Raw genomic sequence first — 24,571 nt, forward strand, 5'->3', positions numbered from 1 at the left:
CCCAATAATTCCCCTGCTTTTCTATAATTTGCCACATGGCACATCCCCTTATATAAAGGGACCTTTTCTATGCCCCTGGCATTTTCCCCAATAATTCCCCTGCTTTTCTATAATTTGCCACATGGCACATCCCCTTATATAAAGGACCTTTCCTATGCCCCTGGCATTTTCCCCAATAATGCCCCTTCTTTTCTATAGTTTGCCACCTGGCACATCCCCTTATATAAAGGGACCTTTCCTATGGCCCTGGCATTTTCCCCAATAATTCCCCTGCTTTTCTATAGTTTGTCACATGGCACATACCCTTATATAAAGGGACCTTTTCTATGCCCCTGGCATTTTACTCAAGATGAGTCTAGATTTTGTGTACAAAACCCATTGTGTTACTGGGTGAAAATAACAAATGTGAACAGGTGAGGCTCATGCAAAGGTGTGAGAGGATGGGAGGACAAATATGAGACACAAAGATGATGATGGGCACATGGGGCTGCCAACCTTGGTGGGAGGCTTTTTGCCACATGGTGGGAGGTGGGAGGCTTTTTGTCATTGATCTGCTCAATTGGCATCCAATAAGTGCTTGGCATAAGTCATTTGAGTTCCACCCACAGTGGAAAGGTCTACTCTATTTGGATGTGTAAGAAGGCGTTATAGGCAGTGATGGGCTGCAAAGTGTCAAGGGGGAGTATATTATGTGTCGGTGAAACATTAATTCACTTCTCCAACCCCACTACCCAGTCGTACAGCATACAAACAAGCCTCGTGTTTCTCAACTCGACAGTGATCCTGTGACTTATATTTCCACCCAAATGAATAGAGATTTGACATATTCATAGCAGGTCATTTACATATCGGCTACATTGGAGGTGGATTAACATTTCTCAAGATGGTTGATGAAAGTTTCCATCGCCTGCCGAGAGGTACATTGTCCATGTTCTACAACGTAGATATTTAATTGTTCTCGTAGTTCTTTCACTTTCTGATTTAATTTGACGGAACGTGAATCTTTTCACCAATTCTTCTTCCTTTCATGGCAATTATGCAATATCCTCGTGGAAGTTTTGCTCCTCGAGCCAATGGTGTTTCGACTTTTCAACCTTGAGTTCTGAATTGGCTGCTAATTAATCTTTCAAGGCAACTTGGGTCGGTATTTTTTTGTATACCGAGTCAAAGCTCGTGGATTAGCTAGAAGGCAGAAAGGATCAGCACGGAACATGAGAAAAGGAACAGCAGAAAGAGAAAGTGGGGCTGCCAAGAGTATGGCCGAGGGAGAAAATAGACGGAGACGGACAAACAAGGGGTGCGGATAACAATGTGGGGTAGGGTAGAACGCAAGGGGAGGACAAGATTGTATACTCTAAGGAAGGAAAAGCTGGAAATTTTGGGCAGAGGAGTGGGGAGGAAGAGGTGGTTTAACGGGGGTAGAGGCGATAGTTTTTGGATGGTGGATGGCCTGAGATGGTGGTAAACAGCAGTCTTGAAGAAATGGAGGGAAGAAAGGGATTGAAGAGAATGTGAGATGTTTCCACAGATGGGGAAAAAGAGGAACGAATGAGTGGAGTTGAGCAATGATCTTGGATTTTTGGGAGTTTTACTAGAATGGGGTTGCTGGTGGACCGTGTGTGTCCTGGGAGGACAAATCACAGGGAGGGAGAGGGTGCAATATCAGAAAGGAGGCGGAAGAAGAGAGAGAGACCCCCAACCTGTTGTCGATGGCGAAGTGATAGGCCCATTGACTCAGCTTTATTCCAATTCATCTTTGGAGACAAAATGGCAGTTCCTCATCTTGGTACTGCCCATCCTGACAAATCTCACACTCTTACGATGTCTCTCCGAAAAGACCGACTGGACAACCCTCCCATCCACTTTCTGAATAATCCTCTACAAGAAGTTCTGTCACTCAAGCTTTTGGGTCTCACTATCTGCCACGATCTTTCCTGGGAAAACCACATTTCAAATCTGGCCTCCAAAGCCAGTCGCCGACTGGGCATCCTCCGTCGTGCGAAGTCCTTCCTTGGCACACCTGAGCTCCTCACCACATACAAGGCTTTCATCCGCAGCTCAATGGAACACTGCTCTCCCCTCTGGGCTGGTGCTCCTGCCTCACACCTAGCTCGTCTTCACGCTGTTGAAACCAAAGCATTCAGAATCATTGGAATCTCCCGCGATGAAGCTAACTCCAAGAGCCTCTCACTCAGTCACCGCAGGCAGGTTGGTGGTCTTTCCGTCTTCTACCGACTCCTCTCTGGCCTTGCCCCCCCATCTCTCTCTGGGCTCTGTCCCGCAAATATTCCTACAGGTCGCACAAGATCTGCCTGCATCCTCTTATGGTTAAACTGCCAAAATCAAGACTCTCTGCTCACCTTCACTCCTTCATTCCTCTTTTCTCCCGCCTCTGGAACAAACTCCCTCACTCTCTTCAATCCCACTCCACCCTCCAGGTCTTTAAAACAGCTGTTCACCACCATCTCTTATCTTCCCCCATCCAAAACCTTGATCTTTTCTATCCCCGCTAATTTCACCCCAATTCCACTTTTTTGAAATACCAACTTCTGTCCTGGAAGTCCTTGGTGTCCTTGTGTTTTATACTTCTCCCCCACACCCCCCCTTCCCACGCCTCCTCCCCCCAAGCCCTCTCCCTCCCACACATCTCCCTGCTCTTAAATGTTGTGTGCTCTCAAGTGTTTGTGTGCTTCCCCTTCTCTTGTCTTCCACTCCCTCTTTTTATATATTTTGTTTGTCTGGTTGATTTGTTTGTGAAGTAAATGTTAGCTCTTTCACGAGCCTCGATTCAGTATACAAAAAAAAAGAAAAGTGGAGAACCAAAAACATCTCAAAAGTGAAATTTTCTACTCTCGTGTTTGGATACTGTCATGAGGTATTGAAAAATAAGCTCCTGAACCTTTTAATAAGTGGACGTTTCGAAATGAATGCATTATCTATTTCATGTTGTTGATGTTATTGACACTATTGATGGATTTCCTCTGTTCAAGTGTTTATCCATTTTGTTCAAGAGTATCGGTTTCTTTTAAACACATTTTTTGGACTTGAGGCTTGCTGGTCGAATAGCTGTACTGACATCATCACCTTAGCAAGATGATGAGACACATCACGAGGTATCTGAGTAGGCCCCTAAAGAACAGCAAAAAGTAAACAAAAACATTAACAGTATGAACAAAACTCTAGTGGAATGCCCCATTGCAATCATCCATGGGGATGGAATGAGGCCTTATGTTAAAGCGCGGTGATGGTTGGTGGCCACGTGACGCGACGCAGCATTTCTGGTCACAACTGAAAGGAACAGTGCAGCTACGGGCCACCACATTTGCTGCTCGCCACGTGACGGTTTGCTCAATTGCAGATCGCTACATGATGGGACACACCAAAGATGGCCACCATGGAGTGGAAAGCATTATTGCTGGTCATCGCCTTGAAGCGGCATGCCTTTGATAGTCACCTCTTAATAATAGTCGCCGAAATAATAGTCGCCTAATAATCTGATATCGCCTAATCGTAAAGTCGCCTTATAATAGTCGCCTAAATAATAGTCGCCTCTTATAGTCGCCTAATAATCTGATATCGCCTAATCGTAAAGTCGCCTTATAATAGTCGCCTAAATAATAGTCGCCTCTTATAGTCGCCTAATAATCTGATATCGCCTAATCTTATAGTCGCCTTATAATAGTCGCCTAATAATAGTTGCCTAAATAATAGTCGCCTCTTCTAGTCGCATAATAATCTTATATCGCCTAATCTTATAGATACCTAATAATAGTCGCCCACTAATAGTCGCCTAAATAATAGTCACCTCTTATAGTCACCTAATAATCTTATATCGCCTAATCTTATAGTCGCCTAATGATAGTCGCCCGTAATAGTCACCTTAATAATAGTCGCCTCTTATAGTCGCCTAATAATCTTATATCGCCTAATCTTATAGTCGCCTAATAATAGTCACCTAATAAGAGTAGTCGCTCTTATAGTCGCCTAATAATAGTCGCCTAAATAATAAATAGTTGCCTAAATAATAGTCGCCTCTTATAGTCACCTAATAATCTTATGTAGCCTAATAATACTCGCCTAATAATAGTAGTCACTCTTATAGTCGCCTAATAATAGTTGCCTAAATAATAGTCGCCTCTTATAGTTGCCTAATAATCTTATATCGCCTAATCTTATGGTCGCCTAATAATAGTCACCTAATAAGAGTAGTCGCTCTTATAGTCGCCTAATAATAGTCGCCTTAATAATTAATAGTCGCCTAAATAATAGTCGCCTCTTATAGTCGCCTAATAATCTTATATCGCCTAATCTTATAGTCGCCTAATGATAGTCGCCCGTAATAGTCGCCTAAATAATAGTCACCTCTTATAGTCACCTAATAATCTTATATCGCCTAATCTTATAGTCGCCTAATGATAGTCGCCCGTAATAGTCGCCTTAATAATAATCGCCTCTTATAGTCGCCTCTTATAGTCGCCTAATAATAGTCACCTAATAAGAGTAGTCACTCTTATAGTCGCCTAATAGATAGTCGCCTAAATAATAGTCGCCTCTTATAGTCGCCTAATAATCTTATGTTGCCTAATAATACTCGCCTAATAATCGTAGTCACTCTTATAGTCGCCTAATAATAGTTGCCTAAATAATAGTCGCCTCTTATAGTTGCCTAATAATCTTATATCGCCTAATCTTATAGTCGCCTAATCTTATAGTCGCCTAATAATAGTCGCCTAATAAGAGTAGTCGCTCTTATAGTCGCCTAATAATAGTCACCTCTTATAGTCACCCAATAATCTTATATCGCCTAATCTTATAGTCGCCTAATAATAGTCGCCTAAATAATAAATAGTCGCCTAAATAATAGTCGCCTCTTATAGTCACCCAATAATCTTATATCGCCTAATCTTATAGTCGCCTAATAATAGTCGCCTCAATAATAAATAGTCGCCTAAATAATAGTCGCCTCTTATAGTCACCCAATAATCTTATATCGCCTAATCTTATAGTCGCCTAATAATAGTCGCCTAAATAATAAATAGTCGCCTAAATAATAGTCACCTCTTATAGGCGCCTAATAATCTTATATCGCCTAATGTTATAGTCGCCTAATAATAGTCGCCTAATAATAGAAGTCGCTCTTATAGTCGCCTAATAATAATCGCCTAAATAATAAATAGTCGCCTAAATAATAGTCGCCTCTTAAAATAATAGTCGCCTCTTAATAATAGTCTTAATAATAATAATAGTCTTAATAATACTCGCCTCTTAATGATGAATGGTTGAATTATTTGGACACTTGTGAGGTACTCGTGCTACGCACGGGTGGGAGCACAAAAAAGTCTTAAGAAATTATATGAAAGCTGCTACCCGACTTTATGACACATGTAGGGACCACAAAAGGTGCACAGAAAATTTGGTGGCCCTGGCTCCAAAACTGTGGGAGTAGTTCGGGGACGGAGGGACACTCCTGTTTTATAAAGCAGATTATGCTTGAAGCTGATGGCATTTGTTGTATGTTGCAGCATCTCGTGGCCATGAACATGCCTCTACAGAGTGATGGTACCGTGCTGTTCAACGCGACACTCTTTGCTCTGGTGCGGACCGCTTTAAAAATAAAGACGGAAGGTAAGGATGGCTGACCTGCACACCAGGAGAACTTTCATTGTCACTTGTTACCGAAAGTGGATGGAGGTTATGTTTGTTACTTGTTTATCTGTTTGTCTGTCTGTAAGCATATTATATCTCAAAAAGTTATGGACAGATTCGGACGAAATTTGCTGCACATGTTAGTTGTGTGATGAGGATGAACCGATTTGATTATGGTGAAGATCTGAAACCAGATTTGTGAATTTTTATATATTTTTTCTAGTGACTTCACCATTAAGATATAGGGCCAAAAATGATATATAGCACGGTATCTCAATAAAATATAGATGCATTCGGACGAAACGTGATGGCCGGGTCGGGTTTGTGACGAGGGCGAATTGATAGGATTTTGGTGAAGATCTGGATTCAGACATTAGAATTTTAAAAGTGATTCTTCATCATTGAAAGTTAGGGCCAAAAATGATATGTAGCACGATAACTAAAAAATTATGGATGGATTCGGACGAAACTTGATAGCCGGGTCAGGTTTGTGACAAGGGCGAATTAATAATATTTTGGTGAAGATCTGGATTCAGATACTAGAATTTTTAAAGTGATTCTTCGCCATTGAAATATATGGCCAAAAATTATATATAGCACGATATCTGAAGAATTATGGACAGATTCGGACGAAATTTGCTGCACATGTTAGTTGTGTGATGAGGATGAACCGATTTGATTATGGTGAAGATCCGGATCTAGATTTGTTAATTTTTATTTACTTTTTTCTAGTGACTTCACCATAAAGAGATAAGGCCAAAATGATATATAGCACGATATCTCAAAAGAAAATATGGATGGATTCGGACGAAACTTGATGGCCGGGTCAGGTGTGTGACCAGGGCGAACTGATAGGATTTTGGTGAAGATCTGGATTCAGATACTAGAATTTTAAAAGTGATTCTTCATCATTGAAAGATATGGCCAAAAATTATATATAGCACGATATCTCAAAAAATATATGGATGGATTCGGATGAAACTTGATGGCCGGATCGGGTTTGTGACAAGGGCGAATTGATAGGATTCTGATGAAGATCTGGATTCAGATACTAGAATTTTTAAAGTGATTCTTCATCATTGAAAGATATGGCCAAAAATTATATATAGCACGATATCTGAAGAATTATGGACAGATTCCGACCAAACTTGCTGCACATGTTACGGGTGTGACAAGGACGAACCGATTTGATTATGGTGAAGATCCGGAACCAGATTTGTGAATTTTTATATAATTTTTTTCTAGTGATTCTTCTCCATTAAGAGATGTCGCCAAAAATGATATGGAGCACGATATCTCAAAATGTTGTTGACCGGTTCAGACAAAACTTGGTGGATGAGTTGTGTAGGCGACAAGAACAAGCCGATTCGATTGTGATAAATCTTTTGATGCAGATCCGGCCGATCAGTGGGATACAAAATGGAAACTGTTCAGCCTGGCGTAGGTACGCTCTCTACCGAGTGCCTTTCTAGTTTCTCTCCTATTATCCACTGATCCTTCTTTTGCGGCATTTCCCTCACTGCCCCCTAATTTGGGAATCTTCCCTTAAGACCTCCTATAAGTACACGTGTCTTTTATCTGGTTTCCACTCCTGGTGGAATAGGATCCGATGACAAGTGGCCATATAATCCATATAAGACAAGACTATCAGATTAAATGGCATGTAGACTAGACGGATTTCTGAGAAATGTGAATGTTTGGTGCGTTTTTGGGTAAAAGTTGGGAACCTCACTTTTTAACATAACTAGTTTATGCTGAATTCGATTAACCCGGTTCCCAAGCCGAATGTTGAGATTTTGACCTTCTAATTAGCATAAAATATGGCCGTCCAATTGCCATTTTTGGACATTTTCTTTGAACAAGCATTTATATATCATGTATATACATGCAGCTCTTTTACTTTAACTTTACAGCATTTACCCCAAAATGCACCTAGAAGCTTATACATGGCCCTTTTTCATAAATCCGTCTAGTCTAATGTCAATGTTTAGTCCTGGTGAGGTTCTGCAGTCAATTCATTACGTACTCTTACCTGTGTTAAAATAAATAAATGTGAGTAAAGCAAATTGAAAATTGATGGATGAAGTTGATGAATTGTTGGATAGGACATAGGCTTGTTCCACCAGATTTCCTTTTCTTTGTAATACCACGTGATTATACAACGGTTCCTCGAGCTTATGAGGAAACCTTTCAGGTAATGAGAGTGCGCACGGATGTCGATCACTAATCTTTTGCTTGTTTGAATTGAGGAAATAAGAAAGAACCTTCACTGACTGGTTATAAATGCGATGAAATTGGGTTTAAGAGCAGATGAAATAATGGAAAGCGATAGGTTTCCATGAAATATTGTATGGACAAGTGTAAGAGGTGCGAGGCCATCATAATTCTTGGGTTTTCCGTGTCACTTCATGGGTGACGTCACTCGGAGGTTGAGAGACGAACAGAGGCTTGGACATGAGGTGCACTCTTTTGGACCAGTAGTTTATTTGGCGTTTTGACACCACTTGCTCATGCCAGTTTAACAGCATTTTGTGTAGGTGAGTCAACAAAGGAGTCCAATAACACATGGCGATAGCACACCTGAGATTGAAAGCTCCTCATGGATCTGTTGGCTGGCAGGTTGGTTCAGATGTACGCATACTCGCATCGAAGCGATCTAACCTGGGTTTGAATCCCGACCCAGCGATAAAGTGTCAAGATTCATCAGTGTGTGTCCCTCGGATGGCCGTTAAACTTGGCGCCTGTCTGCCAGCATTAGTTGGATGTTTATGTATTCCTTTATTTTTTTTTAATACCAAGTTGAGGCTCGTGTAAGAGCTAACAAATAGAACATATAATAAAGTGAGCAGAAGACAAGATGGGGAGAGAGGGGGAAGCACAACAACAGTGGAGAACAGGGACATCGGGAGATCTGTGGAAGAGAGAGGGCTGAGGCGGGTACATGGGATAAACAAGATGGATACTACAAGGAATTTCACGAAAGAAAACAGAATTTGAAGGAGGCGGATTTGGGGTGGATTAACAAGGGTAGAAAATATCAAGGTTTTGGATGGGGGAAGATAAGAGATGGTGGTGAACAGCTGTTTTTCAAAATCTGGAGGAGGAGAGGGACTGCAGAGTGTGTGGGAATTTGTTCCAGAGGCGGGAGAAAAGAGGAATGAAAGAGTGAAGGTGAATAGAGAGTCTTGATTTTGGCAGTTTAACCATAAGAGGGTTGCTGGTAGATCTTGTGCAACCTGAAGGAATATTTGGGGGACAGATCACAGAGAGAGCTGGGGGAGCAAGGACGGAGAGGAGTCGGAAGAAGACAGAAAGACCACCAACCTGCCTGCGGGGAGTGAGTGATCGGCCCTCAGAATCAGCTTAATCGCGGGAGATTCCAATGATTCTGAAAGCTTTGGTTTCAACAGCGTGAAGCCGAGCTCGGTGTGAGGCAGGAGCACCGGCCCAGAGGGGAGAGCAGTATTCCATTGAGCTGCGGATGAAAGCCTTGTATGTGGTGAGGAGCTCAGAGGTGCCCAGAAAGGACTTCGCATGATGGAGGATGCCCAGTTGGCGACTGGGTTTGGAGGCCAGCTTGGAAATGTTGTTTTCCCAGGAAAGATCATGGCAGATAGTGAGACCAAAAAGCTTATGTGACAGAATTTCTTGGAGAAGATTGTTGAGAAAGTAGATGGGAGGGTTTTCCAGTCGGTCTTTTCGGTGAGACATTGTAAGAGTGTGAGATTTGTCAGGAATGAAAGACATGTTCCACTTGTTTGACCAGTCTGTGATTTTGTCCAGGTCTGCAGAGAGTGAGGAGACTGCAGACTGCCGATCTGAGGGTTGAGATATGGAGCAGCAGAGAGTGGAGTCATCAGCAAAGAGATAGAGAGGATTTTCCAGAGAGTCGGAGGGATCATTGATGAAGACCAAAAAAAAGCACAGGGCCCAGAACACTGCCTTGAGGAACTCCAGCCTGGACAATAAGCGGAGATGAGAGAATTCCATTTAGAGCCATACATTGACTATGACAGGAGGAAGTCCGCCAGCCATGACTCAAGAGTGGAGATTGCCATGGATACTATAAGAGGAGAGTTTGGTGAGTATGGCGGGGTGCCAGACCGTAGGATACGAGATATGTCAAGGGACACAGCTCTGATATCCTGCTTGGTGTTGAAGACCTCCATCCATTGTTGAGACAGCAGAAGCTGGTCTGAATGAGATTCAAAGTCGAGGTTTGATAGAAACTTCTCCTACTTGTCATGATAGAAGGACACAGAGTCCAGGAGCAGCTGGGTATGACTGGTTAAGGTGGGTACAGAGAGACGGGTTTGAGAAATAAGATTTTGAGGCAAACTCAGAGTTGAGGCATTCAGCTTTTTCACGTGCAGTGTCAGGTGTTTGGCTGTTTGAGGTAAGGGAGGGGATGGAGGGGGAACAAACACCAGAAACAGATTTGACCAGATGCCACCAGGATTTGGAGGAGGGAGACAGGTTTGAGAGTTCAATCTTGAGTTAAAGATCCCACAGTGTCTCGAAGAGTAGGCAAGCTATCCCCTTCACCGTGAACAAATTACAAATTCCTGGCCTAACTTTTGCTGTGAATGCAATGGCAAGCCACCCAGTATAAACCTTGCCAATAAACTGTTTTTTTGCCACATCGATGCTCGATAACAGAGTATGTTACATCAGAACTGGAATCATTGTCATGTTGTTCACCTTGTGGTGGATTGCTGTGCGATGAATGCTTTGTGTGTGATTTAAAGACATTGTTAGTTGTGTGAGAGAAGTCTGCTCTTTTCCATGACAAATTACTTGGAGTATGACAAGTATATGCAGTGTTTCGATGAAATGCCTTTTGGGTCTCGCCTGCATGTGCGTCTTCTTCCGGGAATTACAAACATCCTCTAGAAAAGACCCAGGAGGCCAACGAGGATCTTCGCATGATCATCAAGAAGATCTGGTCCCGAACCAGCATGAAGCTTTTGGATCAGGTCATCCCTCCAGCAGGAGGTGAGTGCCTCGCCAAGCCGAGCAGACGCGTGTCAGAAATCGAGCAGATGGAAGTTGACTTGACGGTAGCAGAGTGCATGATTTGGATGGCGAATATCCGCATATCAACAACTCGAAAGCAAACACAGCCCCAGCCAAGAATAAAGTTTGTAGACCAGTGTGAGCGACTCCATGCCAAGTTGCATATCTCTGGCATGCGAGTCCTCTTGTTTTTGTCCGCATGTTTATCCCAGACCGCCTACATAGATTTTTTTAAACCAAATTTGCTTTCTTCTCGCTGGTTCTCTGAAAGGCAGCTTCGCTGTTTTTGTGTGCATATTAGCATTTGCCAGCACTGCCTGAAGGTCTTGACGTGTGTGTGTGTGCATGTGTTATATCCTTTTTCCGAGTGAGGAATTGGGGAGTGGGGTTTGACATGCTTCCGTCTGTGTTTCTATACAGAGGACGAGATCACAGTGGGAAAGTTCTACGCCACCTTTCTCATCCAGGACGCCTTCAAGAGGTTCAAACGACGAGAGGAGCAGGAAAAACTTGGATATGGGCCGAATTCCACTGCCCTACAGGTATATAGATCCCTCTTTCTGGCTGATGTGCAGGGTGCACAGACCTATAAACATTGCACTACTCTCTGTATGCACTTCGCTTTTACATCTTTACTATGCCACTGTAAATCTCAAGAGACAAGGTATGGAAATTAGGGTCTACTCTAGAATCATCAGTTGCCTGCCTCTGGTCTTCGGTGAATGCCCGTGTTGTTTGAGTGTGAAAAAAATCCTTGCTTTCCTAGTTTCCAAACTAGGTGGATGCGAAGCAAAGGTATTTGTGAAGTTCAGACCCATCGTGCTTCCAGCACAACAGGCCAAATGTCCTCAAACCAATCCCAAATAACTTACTCTGGTCAATTTGACATGTTATCTACACACTTATCAATATCCTTTTATAATCTTAAGTATCCCATTTCACCTATAGGTATGGATGCTGGCTTGGGATCCTAGAATCCTGGGTTCGAATCCCAGTTGATCGCTGAATTAACAACAGGGGGGTTGACTCAGCCTGTCATCCTTCCGACGTCGGAAAATTGAGTACCAGCTCACTGGTAATTCCCTGTGTGTCGCAAGAGGTGACTAACATGGTTGGCGGCAGGAAGGGCATCCGGCTGTAAAACATTGATTCAAAAAGGGGACCAAGGTGCCCAAAAAAAGGCCAACCCCTGCTCTGCGGGGAAAAATGGCCTCTAAAGGTGGTACTTGGTACTACCTATAGGTAGGGAGTTTATGAGGATACCGGCACACAATGGCCGACTAAACGCGTACATGACAGTCGGTTTTCACCGACGCCTAAAGGTTGGCATTGCCCAAGATGAAGCACCTCCTGCAGGTACTTCCACAGAACAGCATATATTTTTCATTGGATTTGATTCCATAGGGGAACGAATCCATATCCGGACAGCTCAGAGCACGAGCACGCTACCAACAGAAAAATCCTGCTGTCTCTCCAGCAAGACATGAATCCTCTTTTTTAGGAAATGTTTGCCAAATAATGTCAATGTAGTGAAAAAAGCAAAGTTGAGCTGCAGATAGTGGACCAAAAAAATGGAAACACCTACGTGTAAATGAGGGACACCAAGTATATTGAAAGTAACGGCTTCCACACAGGTGTGGTCCGTGTGTTAATTAAGCAAATAACATCCCAGCATGCTTAGGTTCATATATAAAAATGCTGCACAGGCAACGTTTTCCTCTCATTATGGCAAGCATGCACAAACCGCTCATCACACCTGGCAATCTCGACAAACAGATGAGTGCACGTGTGGTACCAACCGAAGGAACTCTATAAACCTGAGTGCTTGGTTCCAACAGTGAAGGGTTCTGGTGGTTCTTTAATGTTGTGGCGTACATTTTCCTGGCACGGTTTGGGCGCAGTCATCCTCTTCGAAGGCAAGGTCAATGCCAATCGCTTCATCATGGAACCAAGTAATCAACTTCACCGCATGTTGCAGCATTCCTTTCCTGTTGGAAGGGGTGTCTTCTAGGATGACAATGCCCCAATCCACAGAGCACGTGTGGTCACCCAATGGTTTGATGAGCATGACACTGGACCAGATCTGAACCCAATCGAGCATTTACGGAATATTCTGAAACAACACCTAAAACAGCGTTTTCCATTTTCACTCAAACAGGTGTGAGTTAGTTGACTTTCTCATGGAAGAAGGGTACCGCTTCCCTCTTGCAGAATTCCAGACGCTGATGGATTCTATGCCACAGCTGCATGTGGTGGCCCAATGCACGTGGTAACCGCACGTGATGGCCCAATGCCCTATTAAGTGACTTTACATCGGTGTTTCCATTTTTTTGTCTCCTACCTGTATATGTTGAACATGTCTGCAGCTGTGAGCAAATGCCAACTCTTTGAATGAAACCCCTTTCACAGATCTCCAGGAGAATGCTCGTGACTGCCATGTCTTTGGCATCACTCTGAGTGATATCTGTCTCTGTGGTCTCACTCGATGAACTTAGTGCTTTTCCTTATGCCTCCTCTCGGTCCAAATGGGCCGGCTAAGTGATCTTTGGCACACTTTTACCGAGACCCTTCCGGGGTGCTTTCAGGTGCCGTTTTGAAAACTCATTTTTAGACCACGGCCTTAGACCTCCCTGATTGCGTCTTCATTTCCGCAACCTTACAGCACCCTCTGAGACACTGTTCCAACTAGTATCCTACAACTTCCTCTCCTTGTACTATGGTGCTCTGGGAGCTGTGCTCGCACGATAAAATCGGACAAAATGGACGACGCCAGGAATTAGGTTTCTCTGAGCTATTTATTCCCAGCTCACTCAAACGAACTCCAAAGCACTGAATCAGCCCATCGAACGGGCGACAATATATATATCAGAAACTCAACACACAAAAGCCACGCATCTCAGGCGGGGCGTGGTATGCAAATAGATAAGCCACGCCTCTCAACGGGGCATGGTATGCAAGGCAAGCATTCACCCGGTAAAGGCAAGTCTCAACACGCCCGGGCGAGTCCGGACACGTGACCGCTCGCCGGTTGCGTCATCGGCCGGTGCAGGGTAATTGTGTCATGCTACCAGTAACCGCTACATGCGCCCCCCCCCCCCCCCCCAGAATTAACATGCACCGGGAGAGTTAGTTTGAGGGGGGTCTTGATGACCCGGCTGAAACGACCCCTGACGATTCGTGTGGGGGTGGTAGGTGGCGGGGCGGTGGATGGTCGGGCGGGGGGCCTGGTTCACCCCGACGTGGAGGCCCCGACGTGGAGGCCCCGACGTGGAGGAAGGGCCAACCGTGGAGGTTGGTCGAGGTCCAAATGGGCCGGCTTGAGGCGGTCCACGGAGATGCGGTCCACTTTGCCGCCGATGTCGATGGTGAACGACTTGTCGTCCCTCTTCACGACCCGGAAAGGTCCATCGTACGGCGGCCGGAGCGGTCCCCAGTGTGCGTCGTGCCAGATAAAAACGTACACCGCAGTGCGAAGTGCTGGGGGGATGTGGGGTTGGGGGCAGCCGTGGTGGGACGTGGGCACGGGGGCAAATCTCCTGGCGGCCTCCTGGAGGACCGAGCGTTGGCGAGCCGAGGACCAGGGGCCGTTGGCATCAGGGATGAATTCGCCCAGCACGCGCAGTGGCTGGCCGTAGACCAGCTCGGCGGTGGAAGCCTGTAGGTCCTCTTTAGGGGCCGTTTGGAGGCCCAATAGGACCCACGGGAGCCTGTCGGCCCAACTGTCGTCCTGGAGGCTGGCTCTGAGAGCGGCCTTCATCGAGCGGTGGAACCGCTTGCACAAGCCATTGGTTTGGGGGTGGTAGGCCGTGGTGCGGTGAAGCTTGACCCCCAAGGCCTGGGCGACCATGCCCCAAAGCTCGGAGGTGAATTGCGTGCCTCTATCGGAGGAGATGTCCGAGGGGGCGCCGAAACGGGCAAGCCAGGTGCCAATGAAGGCCTGCGCCACGTCAGCGGATGTTGTTGATGCCAGCGGGATGGCCTCCGGCCACCTTGTGGTCCTGCCCACCATTGTGAGGAGGTGGGTGAATCCCCGCGAGGAGGGAAGGGGTCCCACCAGGTCCACATTGACGTGGTCGAAGCGCCGCGCGGGCACGTCGAATGGTGCCAACGGGGCCTGGGTGTGCCGGTGGACCTTCGCGCGCTGGCAGGCAACACAGGCATTGGCCCAGTCGCGGACATCTTTACGGAGCCCGTGCCAGACAAATTCCGCTGCCACGAGCTTCTGTGATGCTTTCCGGCCCGGGTGGGAAAGGCCGTGGAGGGCGTCAAAAATGTGCCGCCGCCATCCGGTGGGCACGATGGGGTGAGTTTGACCCAGGGAGACGTCGCACAGGAGAACTGTGCCTTTGTCCTCGAAGGGGACGTCGGCCAACCGCAGGGCTGTGTCCGCTGTCCGGAGGGCTTGCACCGTGGGGTCGGCGGTCTGGTCGGCCGCCATGCGGGCGAAGTCCACACCCAGGTGGACGGCATTCGCGCCGGACCGGGAGAGGCAATCGGCCACAGCGTTGTCCTTGCCTGCGACGTGCCAGATGTCCGTTGTAAATTCGGACACGGCGGAGAGGTGGCGCTGCTGGCGGGCCGACCACGGCTCCATAACCTTGGCCATGGTGAAGACCAGGGGTTTGTGGTCCACAAACGCCGTGAACGGGCGGCCCTCCAAAAGATGGCGGAAGTGGCGAAAAGCCAGGTAAAGGCCGAGGAGCTCGCGGTCGAAAGCGCTATACTTGCGCTCGTTAGGGCGAAGCTGCCGGCTGAAGAAGGCCAGCGGTTGCCAAGCTCCGTTCACTCACTGTTCATGCACGGTGTCCACCGCGTAGTCGGAAGCGTCCGTGGTGAGGGCGATGGGTGCGTCGAGCGCCGGGTGTGCCAGCATGGTCACGTTGGCGAGGACCAGCTTAGCGCCCGTGAACGCCGCGTCCATCTCTGTGGTCCAGGCGACGACGTGCTTGGCCGGCTTGCCCCGGAGGGCTTCGTACAGGGGGCGCATGAGTTGGGCCGCGCGAGGCACGAACTGGTGGTAGAAATTTACCATCCCCAAAAATTCCTGTAGGGCCTTGATGGAGCGAGGGCGAGGAAACTTGTGACTGCCTCCACCTTGGTAGGCAGTGGGACGGCCCCGTGCTTCGTGATGCGGTGCCCCAGGAAGTCGACGGCCGTTACGCCAAACTGGCATTTTGCCTGGTTGATGATGAGGCCGTGCTGGCCGAGGCGCTCAAAAAGCGTGCGCAGGTGGATGAGGTGCTCCGCCCGGGAAGTGCTGGCGATGAGAATGTCATCCAGGTAGACGTACAGAAAGGTGAGATCACGCAGCACACTGTCCATCAGCCGCTGGAAGGCCTGGGCCGCATTCTTAAGGCCGAACGGCATTCGGAGGAACTCGAAGAGGCCAAAAGGTGTAATTACAGCCGTCTTCAGAACGTCCGCCGGCCGTACAGGTACCTGGTGGTAGCCCCGAATGAGGTCGACCTTGGAGAAGATCATCCGCCCCACCAAACGGGCGGAAAAGTCCTGTATGTGTGGTATCGGGTACCGGTCGGGGGTGGTGGCGTCGTTGAGGCGGCGGTAATCGCCACATGGTCGCCATCCGCCACCCGGTTTGGGCACGATGTGCAGGGGCGAGGCCCACGCGCTATTCGAGCACCGCACAATTCCCAATCGCTCCAGCGCGTCAAATTCTGCCTTCGCTACGGCGTGTTTGGCCGGGTCGAGGCGGCGAGCCCTGGCGTAGACCGGTGGACCTGTGGTCAGGATGTGGTGTTCGACGCCATGCTTGACGGCGACGGCCGAAAACGTCGGCTGCGTGAGGGCGGGAAACTCGGCGAGTAGGCGGGTGAAATCGTCCACGGCCGGGAGCGCTCAGGCTAGCTTGGTCGGAGCAGAGCCGCACAATGAGCAAGCGAGCGAGCTGAAGGTCTCCGCGTTGATGAGCCGACACCGTTTGACGTCGACCAAAAGCCCATGCGCGCAAAGAAAATCTGCACCCAGCAAGGCCATGGGCACGTTCGCCGTGATGAAGTCCCACCTGAAGCGCTGGCCCCCGAAGCAGAATGCGACGCTGCGCGAACCGAAGGTGCGGATGGAGGAACCGTTTGCGGTGACCAAAGCGGGGCCGCAAAGCGCGGCCTGTTTGTCCTCCACCGAGGCGGGTATCATGCTCAGCTGATCGCCGGTGTCACACAAAAAACGCTGCCCGGACTCTGTGTCCATGATAAACAGAAGTCTGCCTGAATGGCCGACGCTCATGGCAAGCAGCGAGCACCGGCCTGGTCGTTTCCCGACCCGCCGAAAGTGCACGGTGGGCGGCACGTTCTGGCCTTCTGCCCGAACCTGGCGTGGTAATAGCACATGGTCCGCTCTGGTGGAGGCTCCGGCAGTCGCATCGGGTTCGGTTGACGGGGCATCGCGGCGGCCGCTGCCGCCAGTGGCGCTGACTCGGCCGGTGAAGGCGCCGGTCGTGGCGTGGGCGTTGCCTCGGTCGGCCCAGGGTCCCAGGCGGCCGCTCCGATGTGTCGCCTGGCCGAGCAAAATTTATTGGCCTCCTTGGCCAGGGCGCGAGGGTCCGTGATGGGCGAGTTAGCCAAAGCTAACCGTACCTGCCCGGGTAGCCGCCGGAGGAACAGCTCGCGGAAGAGGAAGTCTGGGCTGTGGTCACTGAGAAGAGCAAGCATGTGGTCCATGCTTTCGGACGGACGGGCCTCGCCCAGCTCCGGGAGGTCGAGTAGTTGTCGTGCGCGTTCGGTCTCAGTGAGTCCAAACGCACCGAGGAGTAGGTCTTTGAGCGCGCCGTATTTGTCGGCGTCCGGCGGGTGCTGTCGGCAGCTCAGAACCCAGGAAGCGGAGGAGGCGTTGAGCATGGAGACCACGTGGTGGTAGCACGTCGTGTCCCCCGTAATGTTCCGCAGGACGAATTGAGAATCCGCTTGAGCAAACCAAACGGCCGCGTGAGATTCCCAAAAGCCCGGGAGCTTCAAAGCTACAGCTGACTCCATCGCCGTGTTCGTAGAAAGGGGTCACCAATTGTGGGAGCTGTGCTCGCATGATAAAATCGGACAAAATGGACGACGCCAGGAATTAGGGTTCTCTGAGCTATTTATTCCCAGCTCACTCAAACGAACTACAAAGCACTGAATCAGCCCATCGAACGGGCGGCAATATATATCAGAAACTCAACACACAAAAGCCACGCCTCTCAGGCGGTGCGTGGTATGCAAATAGATAAGCCACGCCTCTCAACGGGGCGTGGTATGCAAGGCAAGCGTTCGCCCGTTAAAGGCAAGTCTCAACACGCCCGGGCGAGTCCGGACACGTGACCGCTCGCCGGTTGTGTCATCGGCCGGTGCAGGGTAATTGTGTCATGCTACCGGTAACCGCTACAGTGCAACCATTTATCATTGTGTCTTTACTCGAATTGTGTTTGTTGATCCATGTCCCCTTGTTGGTCCACTCATCCATGAACCTCAATACCTGTATGTACCAAAAAGGAAATGGGTGATTATTGTCCACCGTCGCACCGCGGAGCGAAAGGGGGACTATGCTTTTCCCCTCCGTCCGTGCGTGCATGTGGGCATGGGTGCGTGTGTGCGTGCGTACATGCATGCATAAGCGAAGGACCGAATTCTAATTTGGTGTGTGGGTGCAACCCACGTCAAAATCCAAAATGGCCGCCGCCATGTATGTCTGAACCTTGTGAGTGGAATATCTTGAAAAAATAAGCGAAGTACCAACTTCTAATCTGGTGTGTGGGTGTATCTAGGCATAAGGAAGAATGCTATTGAAAATTGGGCCGCCACGTCAAAATCCAAGATGGCCGCCACCATATATATGTCTGAACCTTGTGAGCGAAATATCTTGAAAAATAAACGAACTACTAACTTCTAATCTGGTGTGTGGGTGTATCTACGCATAAGGGAGAACGCTATTGAACATTGGGTCGCCACGTCAAAATCCAAGATGGCCCCCTTGCGTCTTCCACTTTGTCAACTCACATCACTTCACCGACAGGGGACCTAGGCGTAACGCTTGTTAGTATTAGATAGCAGCTCTACAAAGACAGATTTCTTCATAAAATCAAAAATCTCATGCCTTTTATAATAAGTTGAGGCAGATGTTTTGAGGCACCCTCATTGGATGAGCATTGAAACTTAGAAACACAATCATCGGCCCACCTACAGTGGGTAGTTTAAAGTGATTATACTTCCACAAAGTGATACCTTCTTCTGGAACACACTGGATGCTTGAAAGAAAAATTGGGATTATACTGTAATCATGCTTGGCCTTGCTGGAACATACCAATATGTTTGTGCTATAAATGCAACAAAAATAGAATTTTCCTTAAAGGGATGTTTTCTGGGACACATTCTACACCTGAAAATTATTTTTGGGACATACCGTACTATAACCATATTTTACCTTGCTGGACACAACTGTTGAGTGTTAATCTATCAATTTAAATAATTTCATGGACTTTAAAAAGGTTAATTGTGTTGCACTCCTGGTTTCACCAAGAGCCAAAGCTCTGAGCTACTTATACCGCCCACCGCAAAATGGTGGTGCGAGATCAGGCGGCGGAGGTTCAATTTGTATAAAAAGAGGGAAAAGTATTGGTTCATGAGTTATCAAGTGACCGCTATATTCGTCATGGGTGTGCATCTGTCTGTCTGTCTGTCTGTCCGCAGCAGCATAACTACCTGATGATATCATCAGATCTTGATGAAACTTGGGTGGGAGGTTGATATCATGATCTAGTTGTGTCCTGCCTTGAGTGGGCATATTGCGCCCATTGTGGGCAGAGTCACGTCCGAAAAAGATGTCTTTTTAGGGGGTAATCGAGTTCAAGCTACATCTTCTCCGAGGAAGTTGGTGGAATCTGACAGGGGTTTCGGTATTTGGTTAGGCCATTGTCATGTGTCTAGCCCCATGGAGCTTGATTTTTTCATTTTCGCCCCAAGGTCAAGGTCACAAGGTTACGAAATTTAGAAAAGTCAATTTTTGATGGTTTTATTACATTGTTCGCTTCCTGATAGGGTGAAATGTCGTACATGATCTTATATTATCACATACATCATGAAATACAAGTTTTCCAACAAATTTCAGAATCTTTGACCTTTGACCTTTGAAGGTCACAAAGGTCAAATTTTCAAAGTTGTCGGAATCGAACCAAATATTCGGTATTGTGTAGCTAAATAACCTCCTAACTGATTATGGTCCCGATTTGATGCATCAATCGTCAATGATCGTGACGATCGTGACGATCGTCTTGATAGTCCGTCCTTTGTCATTGAATACCGCTCGCTCGTGAACCATCGGCGTCTCCTGACTTGCAGCTGTTTTAAATTATGTGTTACTCCATGAAGATCTGTATTAAATCTACTTTAATCCAGATGTTCATGTGGATTTTAAAGATTACTGGAAGGGGCAATAAAGTGACTTGATGATGTTGCATCAATAAAAGTGAAAGGAAGATGCAAAATAACCAATCAGCAGCTTCTCAAATGCAGCGTGGGAAGCAGCCATCATAAACGGGAAACCGATGAGCGTACAGACACCATATATACAGTGTGTGTATATATATATATATATATATATATACATATATATATATATATATTTTTTTTTTATTTTTTTTTTTGGTCGTGTGATTTGCCCTCAGTGAATCACGGATGGAATCGAGCTTAATGAGGCGTTTTCCAATTCAATGGCGGATCATACGCAAGATGGCATGAAGAATGCCGCTTCAAAACTTCATGGTCCAATGTCTTCAACCTGAAAATCAATAACTCAACCAAAAACGGATATAAAATGTACAACAGGAATATTTATTACGGACCCGATAACAGAGAATGTGCCGGTAAAAACTAAACCCCCTAATCAGCGCTCCTACACACAGATTTGCACATGGACGAGGGAAGAGAATAAATTAAAGGAACTGTTGTGTTTGTGAATACGCGTCTTATCTCTGTCTGCAGTCGTCCAGGCCGCAACCTCGCCATCCGGACGCGGCTCCGTGCTTGGCTGGAAGGAGGCCTCAATCCGCCTCAATCGCGTGCTGCCGTGCCCAAATGAGCCACCCGTTCACCCCGGTCCCATCCACCGGCGCGCCACAGGCCTTCCGCGCAACTCAAACGGGTCGTGTCAGTTTGCTCCTCCGGCCGTGCCTGGATCCGTCCACGTCTTCCTGGACTCGGCCCGGAACCGTGATGCGCCAATGTTTTCAACAGGGAAGAGAGAGAGTCGAGGGCGAAGGTGGCGAAAAAATGGTAAGCGGTCGAGGGAGCGGAATCACGAGGCACCAGAGGGAAAAGGGGTCCGGGCTGGAAGGAGGCCAAAACGAGAAGAGAAAATGCTGGCGATTGAGTCGTTTTGTCACTCGCGGTGTGACGTCAGCACTCCCTCCACCAATGGCCACGTCACTTCTGTCTCATGCCATTGGTCGCTCGCCAATCAGTTCTGCAGCTTCCTTCCAGTGATGTCATCTGCCCATCAAACCCTTGGTGTCAATCAATTGCAAGGTGGGTACTGCGCGGCCGCTTGGGGTTTATTCTTCTGGTGAGTCATTGTGAGGGGGGGAATTAATTAATGAGTGCGCTAATGGGGCTTAGCAAATGCGTGTGATGTGCTGCCATACGGGACAAAGGGATGATCACCAGGTCTGACACACAGGGGAATTAGCTTCGTCCCTAGTCTACCTATCACCGGATCATCCTCGTATGATCACAGGTGCACACTTAATCCGACATTCGGGCTAAACAGGTCCTCTACTTATTTACATCGAGATGATTCTAGCTACCCACGACAACTGGAGCATGATACCTATACAGATCTACCTAAATCTATATTTGCCCAACCCACCGACATAACAATATATATATATATATATATATATATATATTACAATCACATGAAAAAGTAAGTACACCCCATGTAAAGTTTTGACTTTTTCAACATATTTCAACATACAGCTATTTGATCTTCATTTCAACAATATTGATAGATAAAGGTGATATAATATAACAAATGTCATGAAACATTTACATTTTGTAGTCCATTGTATAATTTAAATAAACATAAATGCAAATTCCGCATGTGGAAAAAGCAAGTACACCCCTACATTTATCACTACTTCAAATACCTAAAATTAGAATCAGGTGCACCCGCTCAGGTGCAAATGATTAGAACATCATTAGAGAGGATCTTGGAGGAACCTGTCTTATTTAAACCTCAGACATTTAGTTTGGTTTGCTCTTTGTTGTTGAAGTGTGCAGCGTCACCATGCCTAGATCAAAAGAGCTCTCTGAGGCCTTCAGAAAGAAGGTTATAGATGCCTACGAGTCTGGGAAGGGATTTAAAAAGATCTCCAAACAATTTTAAATCAAACATTCGACTGTCCGGAAGATCATCTACAAGTGGAGAAGATTCCAAACAACTGCCAACCTGTTCAGGCCAGGCCGCCCCAGCAAGTTCAGCCCGAGACCAGACCGCAAGATGCTGAAAGAAGTCTCTAAGAACTCCAGCATGTCATCACAGGACCTCCAGGTAGCTCTTGCCACTGTTGATGTCAAAGTGTACGAGAAAGAGGCTGCAGAAATTTGATCTACATGGGAGGTGTGCCAGAAGGCAACCTTTGCTGTCCAGAAAGAACATCAGGGCAACACTAAAGTTTGCCAATGAACACCTAGGCAAAGACCAGCACTTCTGGAACAATGTGCTTTGGACAGATGAGTCAAAGGTATAGCTATTTGGCCACAGTACCAGAAGACATGTTTGGCGAAAACCAAAGACAGCATTTGACTACAAGAACCTGATACCAACTGTAAAGCATGGTGGTGGAAATATTATGGTTTGGGGCAGCTTTGCTACATCAGGGCCTGGGCATCTCACCATCATAAAATCCACTATGAATTCTTCATTGTACCAGAGGGTGCTTGAGGATAATGTGAGGCCATCTGTCGGAAAGTTGAAGCTCAACCGAAGGTGGACCTTGCAACATGACAATGACCCTAAACATACCAGTAAATCCACCAAGGAATGGCTGAAGAAAGAAATGGAGGGTTCTGGAAAGGCCAAGTCAAAGCCCGGATCTAAATCCCATCGAGATGTTGTAGGGGGATTTCAAACGAGCTGTGCATGCAATTGTGCATGCTGTGCAACAATTTTTTGAAGAATAAATTATTGCAAAGTCAATTTGTCATTGTTTTTTGTTCAATTAGATCACCTTTATCTATTGTTACTGTTTAAATGAAGATCAAATATTGATATGTCCACTTATGTTAAAAAGATTAAAAAACATTTCATGGGGTGTACTTACTTTTTCCACATGCGAAATTTGTATTTATGTTTATTTAAATTATACAATGGACTACAAAATGTAAATGTTTCATGACATTTGTTATATTATATCACCTTTATCTATCAATATTGTTGAAATGAAGATCAAATAGCTGTATGTTGAAATATGTTGAAAAAGTCAAAACTTTGCATTGGGTGTACTTACTTTTTCACGTGACTGTATATACCTTGCATTCAGAAAGTATTCAGACCCCTTCACTTTTTTCACATTTTGTTGTGTTGCAGCCTTATGCCCTTATGCTGAAATCGTTTAAATTCATTTTTTCCCTCATCAATCTATACTCAATACCCCATAATGACAAAGAGAAAACAGGATTTTGGAAAGATTTGCAAATTTATTAAAAAGAAAAAACTGAAATATCACATTGACATAAATATTCAGACCCTTTGCTGTGACACTTGAAATTTAGCTCAGGTGCCTCCCATTTCTCTTGATCATCTTTGAGATGTTTCTACACCTTGATTGGAGCCCACCTGTGGTAAATTCGATTGATTGGACATGATTTGGAAAGCCACACACCTGTCTATATAAGGTCTCACAGCTGACTATGCATATCAGAGCAAAAACCAAGCCATGAGGTCGAAGGAACTGCCTGCAGAGCTTAGAGACAGGATTGTGTAGAGGCACAGATCTGGGGAACCTACAAAAAAAATCTCTGCTGCATTGAAGGTTCCCGAGAGCACAGTGGCCTCCATAATTCTTAAATGGAAGAAGTTTGGAACAACCAGGACACCTCCTCGAGCTGGCCGCCCAGCCAAACTGAGCAATTGGGGGAGAAGGGCCTTGGGAAGAGAGGTGACCAAGAACCAGATGGTTACTCTGGCTGAGCTCCAGCGATCCTGTGTGGAGATGGGAGAAACTTACAGAAGGACAACCATCAATGCAACACTCCACCGATCTGGGCTTTATGGCAGAGTAGCAAGACGGAAGCCTCTCCTCAGTGAAAGACAAATGAAAGCCCGCTTGGAGTTTGCAAAAAATCACCTGAAGGACTCTCAGACTGCGAGAAACAAGATTCTGTGGTCTGATGAAACCAAGATTGAACTGTTTGGCTTCCGTCTGGCCACTCTGCCACAAAGCCCAGATCGGTGGAGTGTTGCAGTGATGGTTGTCCTTCTGGAAGTTTCTCCCATCTCCACACAGGATCGCTGGAGCTCAGCCAGAGTGACCACCGGGTTCTTGGTCACCTCTATTATCAAGGCCCTTCTCCCCCGATTGCTCAGTTTGGCTGGGTGGCCAGCTCGAGGAGGAGTCCGGGTTGTTCCAAACTTCTTCCATTTAAGAATTATGGAGGCCGCTGTGCTCTTGGGAATTTCAGTTTTTTCTTTTTGATAAATGTGCAAAACTTTCTAAAATCCTGTTTTCTCTTTGTCATTATGGGGTGTTGAGTGTAGATTGATGAGGGAAAAAATGAATTTAAACGATTTCAGCACAAGGCTGCAACATAACAAAATGTGAAAAAAGTGAAGGGGTCTGAATACTTTCTGAATGCACTGTATACACGCGCATCTGCTCTATTATATAATTATAGATAGATTGGAATTGGTTCTGAGTGATACGGAT

At 46.7% G+C, this 24,571-nt stretch overlaps 1 protein-coding gene across 2 annotated transcripts in view; it reads left to right on the plus strand.

Moving 5' to 3' along the window:
- LOC137416337 (voltage-dependent L-type calcium channel subunit alpha-1D-like) overlaps positions 1 to 24,571 on the plus strand; it is a 476,095-nt gene that overhangs the window by 221,655 nt on the left and 229,869 nt on the right. For both annotated transcript variants that reach the window (XM_068101884.2, XM_068101890.2), the window contains exons 35-37: positions 5,523 to 5,625; positions 10,540 to 10,641; positions 11,083 to 11,204. In XM_068101884.2, the coding sequence (XP_067957985.2) occupies positions 5,523 to 5,625; positions 10,540 to 10,641; positions 11,083 to 11,204 (327 nt within the window). The remainder of the gene's footprint in view (positions 1 to 5,522; positions 5,626 to 10,539; positions 10,642 to 11,082; positions 11,205 to 24,571) is intronic.

This window comes from Myxine glutinosa, chromosome 1 (assembly GCF_964187855.1).
Source record: "Myxine glutinosa chromosome 1, kmMyxGlut1.1, whole genome shotgun sequence".
Lineage (NCBI taxonomy): Eukaryota > Metazoa > Chordata > Myxini > Myxiniformes > Myxinidae > Myxine > Myxine glutinosa.